The following is a 16,941-nucleotide window of genomic DNA, read 5'->3' as shown; positions in this document are numbered from 1 at the left end:
TCACCGTATCGCAAAAAATTATCTTATTTGGGACTCATGACGACACATTTAGTTCGAATCGAGTGAAAAAAAAGTCTCATTTCTGAATTATTCTGGGGCTCGCTTGTCTACTTCCTAAGGCTTTTTCTACTGCTATTGATATTGCCACCGATCCACTGATTATTTTGTTCCAATAGAACACGCTTTGTATACAATTTGCAGAGAAACTATGTGAAATCTTGTGCTTTGCATTTACCACGGCGATTTTTTTTTCCTCTTCTTTTATGCTACAAACGAGAATATAACGTGTATATAATTCCCTCGTTTATTTTTCGAATTATCAAGTGTGATATATCGCAACTATGCATGATATCTGATATATCATTTTTAGACTTCAAGGTAAGTTTTGGCATCGCCACCATACGACTTTTGAGAATACCTGCCCAGTCGGGTTAGCATTAACCCTGCAAAAATTTCCGTGCTCGATTTTATTGTTGGAATCTTGGGGCGGGGGGGAGGTCAGTCAAAGGTTTAAATGGCAAAGTTGTTGCAAATTTAATTCTCTACATTTTATTTGTTGCACATTTTTTTGTATAATCGATATTTTTCGAGTTTTTTCAAGTTAAGCGGCAAAAGAGTGAAAAAGTATTATTATCAAGATATCTCGTTTATTATTAACTTTTAGACATAAATGTCTTATAACAAAGTTGTAGAGAATTGAATTTCCAAGAAATTTGGTCCTTACGACTTTTTTCATAGAATCAATATTTGAGGTGCTACCCTTAACCTGACTGGGCATTTCATAATCCGAAATACGAGTGAACGTACGGGAGCGATAACAGAATGTATACACATGATTTTTTCTGAGACTCGTCGCTTGATATTCCAAGAAAAGTGTGGATTACCTTCTTTACCGGCCGCAAAATTATCACGTCGTATCTCAATAATAAGATTGGAAGATACTGAGTCTAATCCAACCATAATCTACTAATAAAGCACAAACTTTTAGAATCACGGATAAATATCGAAAACTAAAGTCGCCGGATAAATTTCACGGCGCTAAAGTACCGGTCAACATCATCCCACATTTAACTCTTCTGCTATACGGGCTATACGTCAGTGCTGCATCTGTGTATGGTGTTGGTGTGTTGCTGCATGCATAGTAATGGCGGTGGTGAAAAATTCCTTCGATTCTTGGTTGACCAAGAAATTACAAGCGTTAAATACAGACGAAGGTGTATTTGGTTCTTATATAAAAGGAATATTGGAAGGCGATGAGAGTAATGATGAGAAGACCGAAGCCCTTGAAAGCATACTCGCCGGGATAACGGTGAGGACCGTTTGGAATGTGAGGTTAGAATGCACTCGGTGTCTGCCGAATGGTATTCGGGAAAAAACAGTTTTCGAAAATTCATATGGATTCATTATGAAAGTCTTGAATCATTCATATAAACGTTCATAACAATAAGTACATCCATGTATATACATTTTTCTTTCAATTAAAATTTTAAGACATTTCTTCACTCTAATAGTCAAAAACTATTTAATAAATGGATTGAAATAGACAAGGAACTTGAAGTACTTATATCAAATATGAGTGTACCCACAGGGGAGATTATTTTCATTCTAAATAACTTTTACACATGGAAGTGTTGACTATCAGTAATTTGGAGCATTTTGGTAACAATATCTAAAATCCATATTCGTTCAATGTCCTCAAAAGATCTTCACCTTGATGATTGGAACATACCATTTCAGAAAAGTCCATATTTTGTTCTCAAATACGCAAAGTAATACATTTTATATCACTTTTCTATTCTCTCCAACTTTTTTGATTAACTTCCAAGTTAGAGAATTCTGCGACTGTAGTTTTACTTCTAACTTTGTTTGCAACATTGAAGTCCAACAAAACAAACAAAAAAGAATTTGTGGTTGTTCAATTTTTTATTGCACATATAATTTCTATAGTTTGGAGAACTACAAATTGCAAATTTGGGAAAAAAGAGCACATATCTTTTTAGTTCATCTCATTGGACTACAACCTTGCAAACATTTAAGCTTTACTGGCGCAAAGGAACCAAAGATTTTTTTGTTCTCCAATAGAACCTGAAGTTTATGTGTAACGTTGGGTAACAAAAATCAGTTAATCTTTTTGTCAAACACAATAAGAAATCTTAGGAAAAAAATCAAAATGGAATGATGCTGAAGTTTCCAACGTTGGAGTCCAACGAAATGATCTAAAAAATTGTTCAATAATTCCAGCAATTCTCCAATTTATTTCCTGCCGAATTTATACTTCGTAGTTTTTCAATCTACACAATTATGATTCGTGAAATAAAAAACTGATGGATGTATCATTTTGTTTTCATTCATTTCGTTGGACTCCAACGTTGGAAACTTCAGCGTCGTAAAATGGATTCAATAAAGTATGAGATTCTTGACTGGAAAATGTTTCTAAAGTATCATGCAATATAAATTTGAGCAGCCTCACAATAGTAAGAACTAAATACAAAATAGAGCCAGGCAATAAAAAAGCTCAGGCTGCCATGTAATTAGAATTAAACCTTCTAGGTTTGTCCATTTGGGCATGAAAATACAAAAAAAAACCCAAGCAGGACAAAAGCTCTATCCAAATACATCCATATGATTAATATTTAAATTTTTTATTTCAAAAATAGGAGTGAAAAGATACACATTTGATCAAGATTTTAGAAAAAATACAAATAGGAGCTGCCATTGCATCAAATAGATTGATCAAAGTAATTAAGATTTCTGATTTATAAAATTATGATATTTTCAGGATGATAATATTCCAACACACGTGGCTGAAATATTAGCAGCATGGGTCGAATGGCTACCTTCCGAAGATCTTGCCAGTGCAGCAGCGCCGAGGGAAGATGTAGAGATACGATTGGCTAAAATGCTGGAGTCGCAAAGTCTACCAACGACGACTCGTAAAAGTTACACAGATGATGAAAAACGAATTCGTGAAGCAATACTTGCTCAATACAGTGAAATGGCCGATGAAGAAGGCAGTGACGAAGAGGGGGAAGAAGAGGTGGCTGGTGCTGATTGTGGTATTGAGAAAAATATGAATGCGGCTATGATAGTTCAGCAAGAGAGAGGAAAGAGAGAGAAAGCCAAACAAGACAGCTTGAAGAAAAAAGAAAAAGACAAAGAGGATCGGTGAGATCATTTTTTCAATTGTAATTCGTGTATTAATGTGATGTAACATCACCATCAAGTTTTCGATTAATTTTTTTCATTTTTGAACACATTGATATGCTTACGCTGTTTTAAGACGCTGCAACGTCCTTGGTCAGGTCACAAAAGATTCACTGTCAAGATGCTACTTTATTTTCTATTGGCCATAAGCAGCGGTAAACATATTTTTGGGAAAGTTTCTCTTATTGAAACCTTCCCCACAGTATAAATCAGTGAGTTGACTTCACTTCAAATTTTTGAAGTTGCAATTTTCCAACACGATTTGACCAATTTCGAAAATCTGAGGTGCGTTAGTACCTTTAGTGAAAGTAAGAATCTCAATAACCCAGAGACCGAAAAAAATGAATGTGAATTTGTGATTTTTGTAATTCATTATCTTCTGTAAAGAGTATTATTTTCTTTCGTCCTTATTTCAGAGAGAAACAAAAGCAGCTGAAAGAAGAGAAAAAGGAGAAGCGAAAAACACAAAAAGGTGAAAGAAGGAGGTAGCATAGTCGAGTGAGAAAAAGTTTTGAAAATGAACGCCCAAATCTGTGTCACGTTGGAAAGAAGAAAAGAAGAACCCAGCGTACAATGTCGTCTAGACACTTACGGTGTATACTTGTATTTATTTTGATGCGTGTAACATAATTCGATCTCTGCAACGTTTCTAGATGAAAAAACTTAAATTCTCATTAAACCTCGAATCAATGATCTTTCTATTAAGGCTGATACCTCATTTTATTAATCACATTATATTCTTGGTCTATATTTGTCATTTTTGATCAACGAGTTTGATGATTAGTTCATCAAATTCTAATAAATGTCCTAAGTTTTTTGTTTGGTGCATTCATTTGAAACGGAATAATTTAGAATTTTTTAAAATTTATTCATTGTTACCAAAAAGTACTATCTCATTTCAACATTTATTAACGTTGCGGAGACACAATGAACTTCATATTTGCAATGACGCGATTGTGCGATTAAAACATACCTCGACGTGGCGAAAATCGATTTATCTACCCTTAGAGTATTGAAACAAAGGCCTGATTATAGTCTTGAAACACTCGAGAAACTTTTACAATTGAAAATTACTGTCTGATAGAGCAGCAAATAATATTGAAAGGAAACGTTTACGGTAATCTCCCGAATACTCGTTGTCACTTTCGCTTATACGGTGTGTTGTTGACTTTCATTTCGTAAAATTTATTGGAACAAGTTTAAACAAATAACTCCATGGAGATTTTTTTTCAGTCTCCCCCATCTAGATTGAAATATTTCTGTACTTAATATTGATATGTTGAATATACGCTTTCGATTAGCTACAACAATATCCTTGTTCGGTTTTCCTCAGAGCCTTTCATTGCAGTTTCTGTGCGTTCCTTCCCCAAACCAAGAACTTGAGGTCCATAATTTCGATTTGTCATCATGCTCGATATTGATGATGTTACTTGAGCTTTTACTGAATTTTCAAGTTTTTATTGACGAGCTTTTACTGAGTTGCGAGTTTTCAAGAGTGCTATTCTCAATTAAGTTTTACTTTTTAAATTGGAGAAAATTAATAATTTTTTTGATAACAACGAATATGAGCCTTCAACATTGCAGTAGCGTTATCCGCGAATTTTCCTGTTACTGTATGAAAATGTGTACAAACTTACAGAAAATTTCAATTATATTTCTTGTTTTAAGGGCTATGAACAGTGTAAACGTTAGAATTTTAGGTGTTTTTTCTTTATTTTATAAATAAAAATTGATTGGATTTAAATAAAATGTTTCATGGTATTTTTTTGTACAATGCTGTGTTGAAAATGGCACCCCTTGAATCGGCGTGACAGCAAAACGGAAAGAGTTTTTGCTCCAGTGGCTCGATTCAAATTGCATTTTGTGGGGAAAACGTGTGTTTTCATTAAAAAAAAATGAAAAATAAATATTTTCCAGTACTTCAGAGTATGTAAAAGATGTTTACAAGGTTTTGTGTAAATCCATCTAACCAATTTTTATTTATAAAAGAAACAAAAACACCTAAAATTTCAACGTTTACACTGTTCATAGCCCTTAATTGTAAAAAGCAAAGAGCTGTACACGTTTCTCCATAAAGAGTTGATTATAAAACTGCACAATCGATCATTGTTGTCCAATTGATGTGTGCCAAGTGCTCAAATAATATCGCACTAAAGATGTTAAAATTGAGATTTTATCCGATAGAAAAAGGTTTCATTGTGGCCCTCTGAAAGACCAGCGTTGGGGAGGATGAAAATCTGATTTTCGAAATTCGATCAGAATCGAATTCTATCTCGATTGTCTATCCATGAATAAAAGGTCAACGGGTGAATAAAAAATTTGCATATTTCACGTACACAAAAGTGGACACGGTTTTATTAGTAAAAAAAGAAAATGATATTGATCCTATTGAGAAGAGAGGAAAGAAGTCCACGAAAAAACTTTTTTTTTATTAATAAACATTGCAAAGTTTCGAGAATCAGTAAGAAAACCAAATGCAAAGAAAAATGCACACATTATTTTGGTTCTGATATACGCACGAATGAAATGGAAATTGACGTAAAAACATATGAAAAAAACACCTGCGATTGTTCGCTTCGAAAGTTTTCGTTAAGCGGAAAGTGAAACGTACGAACTGTGGGAAGAGGAAACGATTAAACTACGAGATTCATTTCTCCCGTTTGGTTCTCGTGACCAAAGACAAAGGGCCAATTCCTTCTTGATATCCGCTCGAGCTCACCGTCCAACAAATTAAGGAGATCGTCCAGGTAACGCATCTCATTTGTGTCTTGACGCAGAGTCACCGCTGCGTCGATCAGACCGTCAACCTTATTCTCATTGCACTAAAAATGAATGAGAGAAAATGATTTTTTTACTTTTTTCAAAATTACTTCTGTTTTTTTTTGTTTCTACAGGCCGAATGTTTTCAACGAACTGAACGAACCTCGAAATCTCGTCTCAGAGCATCGACGTCTTTGAGTATATTTCTAGTCGTTTCCTGAAGTCGTTCTACTTTGCCACGAAGTTCGAGTACAAGATTCTCAGGATCGAGGTGAACTGCTGGCGGAGAACCGTCCGGTTCGATTGCAAGGGCCAGCCTCGTTAAGTGATCGTGACCGGAAGTAGCATCGAGAAATCGGTCTTCCTCGAGCAGCTCCGCGGCTCGATCTGGATCTCGCTCTAAATCTTCGAGGATTGATACAACTTCGTTTATCGCAGCTGTTCGGTTCTGGAAAAGAAACGTAAAAAAATTATTTTTTATACTCAGCAAACACTCTACGAAATTTGCCACAATTCCTGCTGGCTTTTTTGCTTCGCTCGAACGAAATAAAAAAGTTTGAATAAAATGGTACCCTCGATTCGATGCTGAAGCTAAATCTCCTCGATGCAGAGGCGAGTTCGTCGCAGAGACAGACCGGAGCTTGTACATCACTCGGTGTGTCACTGCTCCAGTCATTACTGTGAATACCAGAGGTGTCATCCTGTGACGATCTTCGAATTATTTTGGATCTTTCTTCCCAGCTGTTCAATCTTTCGTAACTCGATCTACTGCTTACGAGGTCGGGCGTTTGAAAGGTTTCAGGACTCTCGCGATTTGCTATTTCCAGTGGTTCGTAAAATTCGCTTGGAGAATTATTGAGCTCGATATTTTTTTTGTAACTTGAACGATCGCGGTTCCATCGACGACGATTTGCGAGAGGTAATCGAATCTCGGGTACCCCTGAATCCAACAAAGCTTCGAGATGGGACGCCCCTGTTTCGTGAAATGAGAATAAACATTTATCAGCGCCATTGAAATACAGAAATGTTGCATTGGAAAAATGTGAAAAAATGAAAATGGGCAGGAAATTTCGACGAATAAATATTTCGTGTAAAAATCATTAAAAATTAAAAATTTACCAAATTGCTTTGCATCTATGAGATCACCAATTTTCCTGCGGTGACCTCGAAGTCTACGAGTGTTCGTATCATCGATACCGTTGACTGCGCTACGAGGAATGGACAAATATCTAGGGGAAGGCGTGAGTATTCTGTACGCTTGAGTTCTGACTAATCTTTCAGGCGTGTAACAAAATCCTCGAGATTCATTGTCCACCTTTTTGTTTTCAGAGCTTAAAGAATCGTCGAGTTCTCCGGCTGACTTAATAGACGAAGTAAAAACACCCCGATTGGCGTCGTTCTCGATCATTTCCAGATCAATATCCTGGTTTTCGGATGACAAGTGTTTGACGAACGAGTTCATTTCAATGTGCTCGATTGCCGTGAGCGACGTTTTCTCATTTTTCAAGTCAGACGAGACTGAATAATTAGACGGTTCATGGTCGCTGATGTCGTTGCACGTAATAATCGTAACCGTAGGGTTCGTCGATATTGATTCGTCAACGTCATTAACCTGCCCCGGCAGCCGTGAACTTCGAGACGACTTTTTATAGATTTTGTCCTCAACTAATTCACCGTCTCCAAGATACCAACCGAACTGATCCTCATCGTTGGCTTCAGGATGCCTGGAGAGCTTCCCTCTTCCACTCAAGTAAAACATATTGATGACCTGTTTCCAATAATCCCAGAACATAAAAAAATTATAATTCATTTTGGGTTCAACGTTGCACGTTGGATTAAGGGCTTAATATACACTTGTGATGGGCGGAAAAATGGAACATTTTTTCATTAGATATTCTTAAGTACAATGTCTGAAGAATATTCCCACCAAATTTCATAAAGATCGGAGCATCAGATTCGTAGCTATTTTAGATTCGTCTTTTTTGAAAAATGCCTTTGCAGTGGACACGATTAATGAAAAACTATTGACCCGATCCATACCAAATTTACTTATTTATTATACTAATAGCTAAGACCTGAACTAACAACTTCGTATTTTGTTGGAAGAAAAAATTGTACCAGAAAAACCGAGAATTTAGAACCTCAAAAAATGAATTTTTCGTTAAAACTGTCGGCATTTTTTAGTAAATCTCAATTTTTACAAATCCTTCGTCCAAGCCCAAGCTATTATTACAATAAATAAGTGGTACAGATTTGGTATGGATCGGATTAATAGTTTTTTAGTTAAGTCCACCGCAACTGATGCTTAAAAAAGGTGCTGCTGGAATACAGCCGGAGTTGCGCCATTTTGAGAAATTTTTCCATGAAAAAAATTGTACAAGTACATGGACATATGTACTGATTAGTGTCGTTCACAGTTTTTAAATAAACATTTATTTGCTTGTCGAAAAAAATGAAGAAAATCGAGTTTTTTCGCTCACTACAAGTGCATGGAAGGTCTTAAATTAATTCAATCAATGCGGGACGAGATAAACTTTATCCGAGCTTAGGAGTTGAGCAATGAAGAATATTCCATAAGAAATCCAGCGTATCGACCGCGCTTATCAAGAAAATATAAATAAACGTCAATTGCAGCAAAGTTTTTTGAAATTTTACGAACGTATTTCTTGAGGATAATTTTAATGATAAATTGGCATCAGTTTAAAAATAACTTTATTTGAAAAAAAGTACCGATGATTTGTGCAAAAACTTAATTATGCAAAATCCAATTATAAAAATAGATAAGGAAACTTGAAGCTGCTTTTGCTGGAATTCAATCGAAAAGATTACTTCCACCCGGTGGAATCAGCATCGTAATTTACATTTAACGCACGTATGTACTATAATAACGAAGACAAGCAATGAAAATTTTTTAAGGAGTTTCGGTACAAAAGTCAAAATATTAAGAAATTGATGAAATTTGGTGATAATGTTCTTCAACATCAAGTGCGAAAACACAAATTTTTTCAAAATTTTCTTCTACTTAGTTATCGAGTAATTACGCATTAAAGCAGATTTCTTATGCCCGGAATGTATACCTATATATATGGAAACGCTATGCTTATACACGTAAACTTTAGTGATCAATTACTCGATAACTGTGTAGAAGAAAAATCTTAAAAAATTTGTATTGTCAAATTTGGCACTAAAGAATATGTTCACCAAATTTTATAAAATTCTAAACTTTTTGAAATTTTTTATGTTTTTAGCATGGTTTAGCATGGCAACATTGTATCGCCTGTACCGAAACTCCTTAAGGCCTAGGTAACACTGAATAAGAAAAATTCAAAATACGTGAACCCGAAAGCATCTGCAAGAGTCTTGAATTTTCGGAATAATACGAAAAAAATATTTGAAAACGGTTCGAAAAGCAATCCTCGCTTTACAGAGTCTCGGAATCTCAAAACCTCACAGAAGTTGATCAAAATTTCCTACTCCCCTCAATTTGACAGACAAATTAGTAAAGCTCAGCAGGCATCCCGATACGTCAGGCATGCTTTGAGACCTTAAATGTCTCTCAATCCAGAAAAATATTGTTGAATTACGATGGAGATATTCGCTTGGCCGATTAACTTATCGTGCGCAAAACACTTTGCATTAAATGTGTTCTCGTGTAATTCGATACCGCAAGAGCTCGCACGAGGAAGCGGTTGGACAATTCCCTATACGTTTACCAATCAATTCGATCCACAGAAATAGAAAATATCGGTAATTGTGACTCGCTGTGGTAAAGATTAACGTACATGTATGTCGAAAGGTATGGAATACAAATCGAGTAAATTGAGAGAGTTGAGGAGGTGTGCGTGGAAAAGAAGCTTTGAAAAACAATATCCGCTTTCAGTTGACAGATCGACCAGTGCACATATTCGTAGTAAGAAAATACGTGAATTTTCAGCACGCAGACCACAAAAGAAATCGTTTTATAGTTTAGCTATTATAATTTAGTCGATTTAATGATGGAATTGTGTAGCTTTTTATCTGAAAATTTCAATCAAAAATTCAAATAAATTTCTGGAGTCTACGATGCATTGATCAATATTCAGAAACGGTTATTGTCCAATTCGCTCTTTCGACATTTCGATCGAGAGATGCAAAAATTAAAAGCGCATTAGCTGCTGGTACGTATCCGAAAAGTTGGAATACAAAAACTGCAGTTTTTCATGTTTTCTTGGAACCTTCGACGCGATTTTATTCCCATATCAACCAAACAGCGAGTTTGAAAAAAAAACGCTTCCAAAGATATCACGAAATATCACTTGAATGTGCTGTAAATTCAAAATTTCGCAATTTTTTCCAGTCACACGTTTTTTTGAGCATCAGTCGCCGTGGACACGATTTTCTAAAAAACTATTAATCCGAACCATACGAAATTTATACTACTTGTTTATTATAATAATAGCTGGGGCCTGGACGAAGGATTTCGTATTTCGTTGGAAAAAAATGGTAACAAAAAACCGAAAATTTAGCACCTCGGAGAATGAATTTTTTGTTAAAACTGTACCATTTTTCTTTAAGGAAGTTGAGGCATTAGAATGAAAATGATGTCATCGCTTTTAAACCGATTGCATCTTATAAAGTGAAGTGTAAAAAAAAATCAGTTAAATTTTCAGACAGTTTAGGAGCGTTGTTGCTGAGAAAAATCAATAACAATTTGGGCCAAATAACATGTAATCTTATGGAAGTCAAGACACATTCGGTGATATCTCCGTTAAAAATGATGCTAAAAATATGAAATTTTTTGGGCAACATGAGCAAGACTTGCTGAACAATGTCAATTTTTTTCAGATTTATTAGGAGATTTGCTGAGATTATATTAATAATAGTCTGTTTCCCGTGCAGTTTTTTGAGGCTAGGATCGTCACCGTTCGTGTTTTCGATTGAGCTTTCACCAGTTTTTCGTCTTTTTTTCCCCAACTTTTCTTTAAAGTGTATGCAACATTGTCAAACTGTAAACTGGCCTAACTTTTGAAAGGTACAGGTCATAACTTTTGGGTAAAAAAAAGACTGTACAGCCTCAACTTCCTTAAATCAAAATTTCTACAAATACTTCGTCCAGGCCCTAGCTATTATTATGATAAATAAGTGGTACAAATCTCGTATGGATCGGATTAAAATCCAAGTTCGTGGAGGTCGATCGGAGAGTTGCTTTTTCATTTTGTTTGCCGTTAAATTTCGACGGCCAGTTCGAATTTAGATGTGAAAAATGCGATAATACACAATCGAGAAGGATACGAACCTTTTACGTTCGGAGTATACGAACACCTTTTGCTGAAATGGCACAAAAACGGGTTGGTTACACGCACACTTAACCGGCTTCTTGGTTAGCCATATACGATGACAACTTGCTTGAACCTCGGCTTACACAAAAATAGTCAACATATAAAAACTACGTTTTCCGTAAACAGTGAATTTTCTCATTTATTTGCTATTCTTCACGATCTATGATTACGAATTTTCCTGAATTTAAATTTCCAACGTGAATTATCCGTCATCGGAATTACAAATTCGAAAAAACCCTGACGGACGATCGAAGCTTCTGCGTGTTTAGAAAAATTGACACTTTCCAAGCCGCGTTAAAGCACACGCGCTTCCAAGTTTCTCAACGTTCAGTATTTTTTCACGAATTTTTCACGTTCAGTTTTTTTTAACTATCGTTCTCGATCACGAGAAAAACTGACGGTCACGAAGACGGAACTGGCCTTGTCATACTCGCGATTGTTTCTAAATCCTCTCGCATTCTCGTTGCAACTTTTTTATTCACGCGACGTCGATGACAAGAATATGAAGTAAAATATGGAACTCGAAGGCAAATGACGAACGCGAACTTCTTGTTTTCATGGACGCGGTTACTTCTTCGGTCACTCTCGATCTTCGACTGTCAATCGATGTGTGGACGACCGCATCGCTCGCTCGACTAATCTCTTAACACCGCACTCTCTCTTTCTCTCTTTCTTGTTCTGTCCTTCCTTTTTTCTCTCTCTCTCTCTCATCTTTGTGTACCTCAATAATATGCTTTCAAAGTACGATCCATTCTCAACCACTGAATTGTCGATTAACTCGAGACTTTTCCTGTCCAAAAGTCATTCATGCCACGAAATCGTTAAATAGCATCGACGAGTGGCAAATGAACAAATTTTTTTCGGTTGCTAACGTCAAGAATTCCTTCACTCAATGTTTACATGCTCGTCACAAACGAATAATGAATTTCTATGACTCGTTTTCTCATCATTTTTCAAAAGCAACTAGTTCCAAATGAAATTTCCATAATCCATTGTCTTCAGCAAATGATTTTGTAGGACCGAAGAACTCTGGTAAATTTTTTCATGTTATTGAACCAGGCAAAACATCGCCATTTGGTCTGACTCATCAGTAATTGATATTCAGCATTCTACAGATGCATAAAAATAAAACGTGGATGTTTTAAGGAGCATTGTTGTAAACAAGTGAACATCGTTGAACCAAAGTCTCTGTTAAACGAGTTTTGAATTCTCCATTTACTCACTGGAGCTAGAGATCGAATGTTTTAATCTTGGAGTACGTTACTCGGACGAAAGAAGCCGAGAAAATCCGGTAACTCAATTGCTCTCAATCCGTGATGAGTTCGACGTTTGCTAAATTTTTTGCAACCTCCAATTTGCATCAAGAGCCACGTTGGTTTGGTGTACACTGTTCTGGATTCGAACTCGAGTGAAATGAATTCTACGAAAAAATCGATGCACCCATGATTAGGATTTTCGTTTGTAAGGAAAAAACATTTATTTCATTTCCACTAAAAGTTTGAATCCCCGGATCGAATGGTTTTAAATTGATACACGATCGCTCAAGTCATGAATTTCGTCAACGAAATTTTCGCTTTATAATTTTGTTATCCACTCGATAAACAGAACGATATTGGAAGATCGGCATTCGTTGCAGACTGAATGAAAATGTAACGAACGTTCGAGCCACACGACGACAGACTGAAACTTCCCTCGTCCCAATCCCTCCCTCGCCACCGCCACACTGTCAGTTCATAATGCGATAACTCGATGACCCGTTTCTCACAATAAAAACAACTCTGAATACAGCTGGCATTTCGTACTGACACTTTTTTCTTTCCCTTCATTCAAATTTTCGATGTAAAACTCAACAATCGATAAACAATATATTTGATTGGAAAGAGAGGACGTTTAACTGAAGGACGGTCGTATTGTTGGTTCGCTGAAGTACAACTTTTATCAGAAGAAAAGTAAAGAATCGAGCGTTGCCTCCCTCTTTTTTTGACTTCGTGACTGCGAGGCACGATATCTTTTTGAATTCGAACACTTGAGATTCGTTTAAAAAACATCTCAAAAAAACGATTTTGTAACGAAAAAAGGCGCTGGGAAGAACCGTTGAGTTAAATTAAATTGAAGTAATTCAGTGGCTGTTAAACTCTCAGAATTTTTACACGTGTCCTATACATTAAATAATATTCATTGTTCAAAGTAGGAACTTTTACCGGAGTATGTCTAAAAGAAATCTCCGGTTAAAAGTGTCGTACTTTTGGAGATCGATTCAATATTTAATTCGAAATATTACATGAGCGTCACGGTGAATTTTATCGCGCTGCACTATAAAAATTCCGTACGAATGTTTGTGCCAGGATGCGTCGTAAAATTGACTAAAAGTTCTGTAAATTTTAGTACACGTGCCGTAAATTTCACTATCTGCAATATTGACTATTATAAAACCGAAAATTCGGCAAAATATTGAAAATTTTACAGTGCGTTACAGGAATTAATTTTTTTTCCTTAACTTGTCCTTGAAGTCAAAGACAACCGGTAAATTTTACAGCGAATTTCACACTAAATATTACCGTTTAATTATCCCTTTGTAGTACTACAATATAACGGAATAAATAAAAATATGAATGCTGAGAAAAAATGTTTGTGCAAAATTTATGTCCGTTTTCCTCCAAAATTTCAAATCATCGTATCAAAAAAAAACGTCGACAAATTTATTGGGTCATCTTCAGAAAAATTGAGATTCTTTTATTATTGTGGAACAGGGCAATTTTCAGAAAATTATTGATTCGTAATACGATAAAGTCTTCCTCGTTCTCTTTCACTTTATTATTATAAAAACGTCTCTGGTGCAATGTTAATCGTGAAATCCTATCAGTGGATGCCCTGTCGCCGTTTTTCGATGTTTATTCATCCCGTAAAAATGTTCGCTTCGTAACAAGATTTTCATTTTCAATTATAAGATTTTCATTATAAAAATGACAAAATCCCATTAACTCGAGCTTCATCTGAAAATCCAATGAATTAAACATTTTTAACTTTCTCTCGAATGTGAATTAACCAAATTTACATTTTCCCATTGTTCGAAAGAGTATTTTATTTTCGACACACGAGACATATCTCAACCCATAATTGATCCAGTCGTCATTGATATCGTAATAATTTTCCTTCATACTATAGGTCAACGTTATTTTAGCGATGGCACATTGCAATTGAGAGCCTCAAGACCGGAACTGCTACCGGCAACACAAGTTGGAGGAATAGCGAAAATCACGCAATTATTTCCACACATTTGCAGTTCGCTTTATGCGTATATTAACATATAATATGTAGCCATTATTAGATGGCTCTTGCGATTGCGAATTCTCTACCGTTTCCGTTAGCTTTTGCCACAGGAAATGTTATGCAACGACGAGTACGTACCTAATTAATATAATTCTTTCTCACTCCATAATTAAGTTGCATTCACCAATTTCATCGTTCGATTAAACGCTCTGATTTCATTTATTTTCTCAATCAACTTTGCTGTTTGAGGAACTAGTACAATTTCTTCAATCATTCATTTAAAAGCTTCAAAAATGAGGTCGAATATCCTCATATTATAAATACTGTTTGCTTGTTTGTTTGTCCCTCCTTCACGCCCCAACTGAGCAACCGATCTACTCGATTTTTGGCTTAGAGTTAGTTGAGAGGACGGAGAGTAGCAAAGGCTACTTTTGCTCCTGGAAAACAATCAAATTTCCGAGGTAGATTTACGGGTATATTCGGAAAATTATCCTTTCTTCACGTCCTATCGAGGCAACCAAACGACTTGATTTTTGGCACGGAAATAGTTGAAAAGGTGGAGAGTTACGTTGGTTACATTTGGTTATGGAACATTCGTATGTTTGCAGTAAAAATCGCTCTCTTTCGAAAAATGAGGTCAAATATCTTAGTATAAAAGTTGAACAGGAACGACCGGTAAAATATTCAGACAAACAGCGAATAATTATCGATAGAAAAGTTTAAGGGAAATATTGCAAAATCAATTGTTTTTTACCAAGTGACGTAATCGAATCGCCTAAACTTAGAACCTTTTTTCTGCATTAACAATTCGCAATCTTGCCCAATATTTGAGAGCTCAAACGCACGTGGCTTTTCTCTTGAGTCGCTTGCACCGCATGCGTGCCGTATCATCAATTCGCAATTCGAGTGATTCTCAATCGTCAACGAAGTGTCGAATGCCGTGTCTATTTTCACGATTTTCTATCAGTTGGCTTGTGGTCTAGGGGATACATTCATTGGATTCACGAGTTTAAGTGTAACTACAGGTATTCGAGACTACAAGCTGACTTTCATTTTTTCTGTCACATTTTTTCAGGTCGGAGGTCACATTTTTACATGAATTTTCGTCGCATTCCGACCCATTTTCGTGCACTTTTGAGCACGAATATTCATGAATTTATGACGTAAATTGACGAGTTATGATCGCTATATGTACGCATCATGAGATTATCGCTGGGAATTAGAAAAAAACGCAGCGATATCGACGATAAAGCTATCGTGACCGATCGTTTATGCTTATATATATGAACTTGCACCTCGCGCTTCGCTGTAGAAGTAGTGCGACATTTCGTTCCGATTACATTCCGATTCACCTATTTCGCTTCTTATTCTATTGCTTCATCAACAAGTCGCACCGTTTTACTGACGTCCGGAGTTGGTCGTTTGCTATCCGGAGTTACCTGGAGGCCTTTCAGGAATTTGGAATAATTCCGGCGACTCTGAAGGTTGCAACGTTGGAGCTCAACTAAAAAAACGAAAAAAAAATGTCTAATTCTCCAATATTTTTCTCTCCCAAATTTGCCATTGGTTTTTTTCTTTTTTCAATTTGTGAGTAAAAATGTTTCTCTAAAAATTCGATAATTACAAATTTTCTTTCCTTCGTATCGTTGAACTTGAGCGCTGGAAACTTCATCAACGCAGAGAAGGAGCTGCGGTCAGCGTGAATTTCGAACGCTGACGCACGCTTCGATAGCAAAAACTAGGCAAATCTAAAAAACGTCATTGGTCACGTTTCTCCCTTTTCCAATAATTTTTCAAATAATGTGCGTACCCGATTCTTCGCTACTTGTGGAGATTGGACACGAAGCATTGTTCGAATACCAGAAAATAAAAACGTACGTGGACAACAAGAATATTTTTATATTTCACGATTTTACATATTTTATATTTTTATATTCCATATTTTATAAAAATACAAATACAATATTTCAATATTAATTAAACGATTAAAAAACATGTTGGTCGTTCCGTTGATTCGATGGACGAAGAGCTTCACGTGAATTTCTCATCCATGAATCTTTACGAGTTTATCAATTCACGAGATCTCATGATCTTATCGTTTAGTTTGTTCGATCAATAATGATCTTCAACGATTAATTATTATAAAAAAACAGCCTGAACAGGTTTTGGTTAAATGTAAATAATGATTGTAATCTGTTGAATAGAATCTAGGCAAAAAGGTAATGAGATGCACCGCAATTAACTTAGTCCATTGATGCAGAAAGCGATTATTTTGGACATGCAATTTCAAGTACACAGTTTTAACTGAGGAACAAAACAAATTCTTCAAAATCTTATGTAGGGAGTTTTCGAGGGTGCTTTCTCAGAATCTGGCATTTTTTTTGTAAAA

The 16,941-nt window shown here is 35.8% G+C and overlaps 2 protein-coding genes across 2 annotated transcripts; one reads left to right on the top strand and one right to left on the bottom strand.

Annotated features, from left to right (window-relative positions):
- The first annotated feature begins 915 nt into the window (after window positions 1-915).
- Window positions 916-4,514, top strand: LOC122408411 (coiled-coil domain-containing protein 43). Its single transcript, XM_043415188.1, has 3 exons — window positions 916-1,309; window positions 2,780-3,165; window positions 3,621-4,514. The coding sequence occupies exons 1-3, from the start codon at window positions 1,145-1,147 to the stop codon at window positions 3,691-3,693; spliced, it is 624 nt and encodes a 207-aa protein (XP_043271123.1). The 5' UTR covers window positions 916-1,144; the 3' UTR covers window positions 3,694-4,514.
- A 1,016-nt stretch (window positions 4,515-5,530) lies between these two features.
- On the bottom strand, window positions 5,531-12,950 carry LOC122408407 (uncharacterized). Its single transcript, XM_043415182.1, has 5 exons — window positions 11,240-12,950; window positions 7,084-7,732; window positions 6,537-6,937; window positions 6,128-6,412; window positions 5,531-6,026 (listed from the first exon to the last, which is right to left on the bottom strand). The coding sequence occupies exons 2-5, from the start codon at window positions 7,721-7,723 to the stop codon at window positions 5,838-5,840; spliced, it is 1,515 nt and encodes a 504-aa protein (XP_043271117.1). The 5' UTR covers window positions 7,724-7,732; window positions 11,240-12,950; the 3' UTR covers window positions 5,531-5,837.
- Between the last annotated feature and the right edge of the window lie 3,991 nt (window positions 12,951-16,941).

The sequence above is a fragment of the Venturia canescens genome, chromosome 3 (assembly GCF_019457755.1).
Source record: "Venturia canescens isolate UGA chromosome 3, ASM1945775v1, whole genome shotgun sequence".
Taxonomy (NCBI): domain Eukaryota; kingdom Metazoa; phylum Arthropoda; class Insecta; order Hymenoptera; family Ichneumonidae; genus Venturia; species Venturia canescens.
The sequence above is the reverse complement of the archived record's forward strand: the minus strand, read 5'-3'. Positions and strand labels throughout refer to the sequence as shown.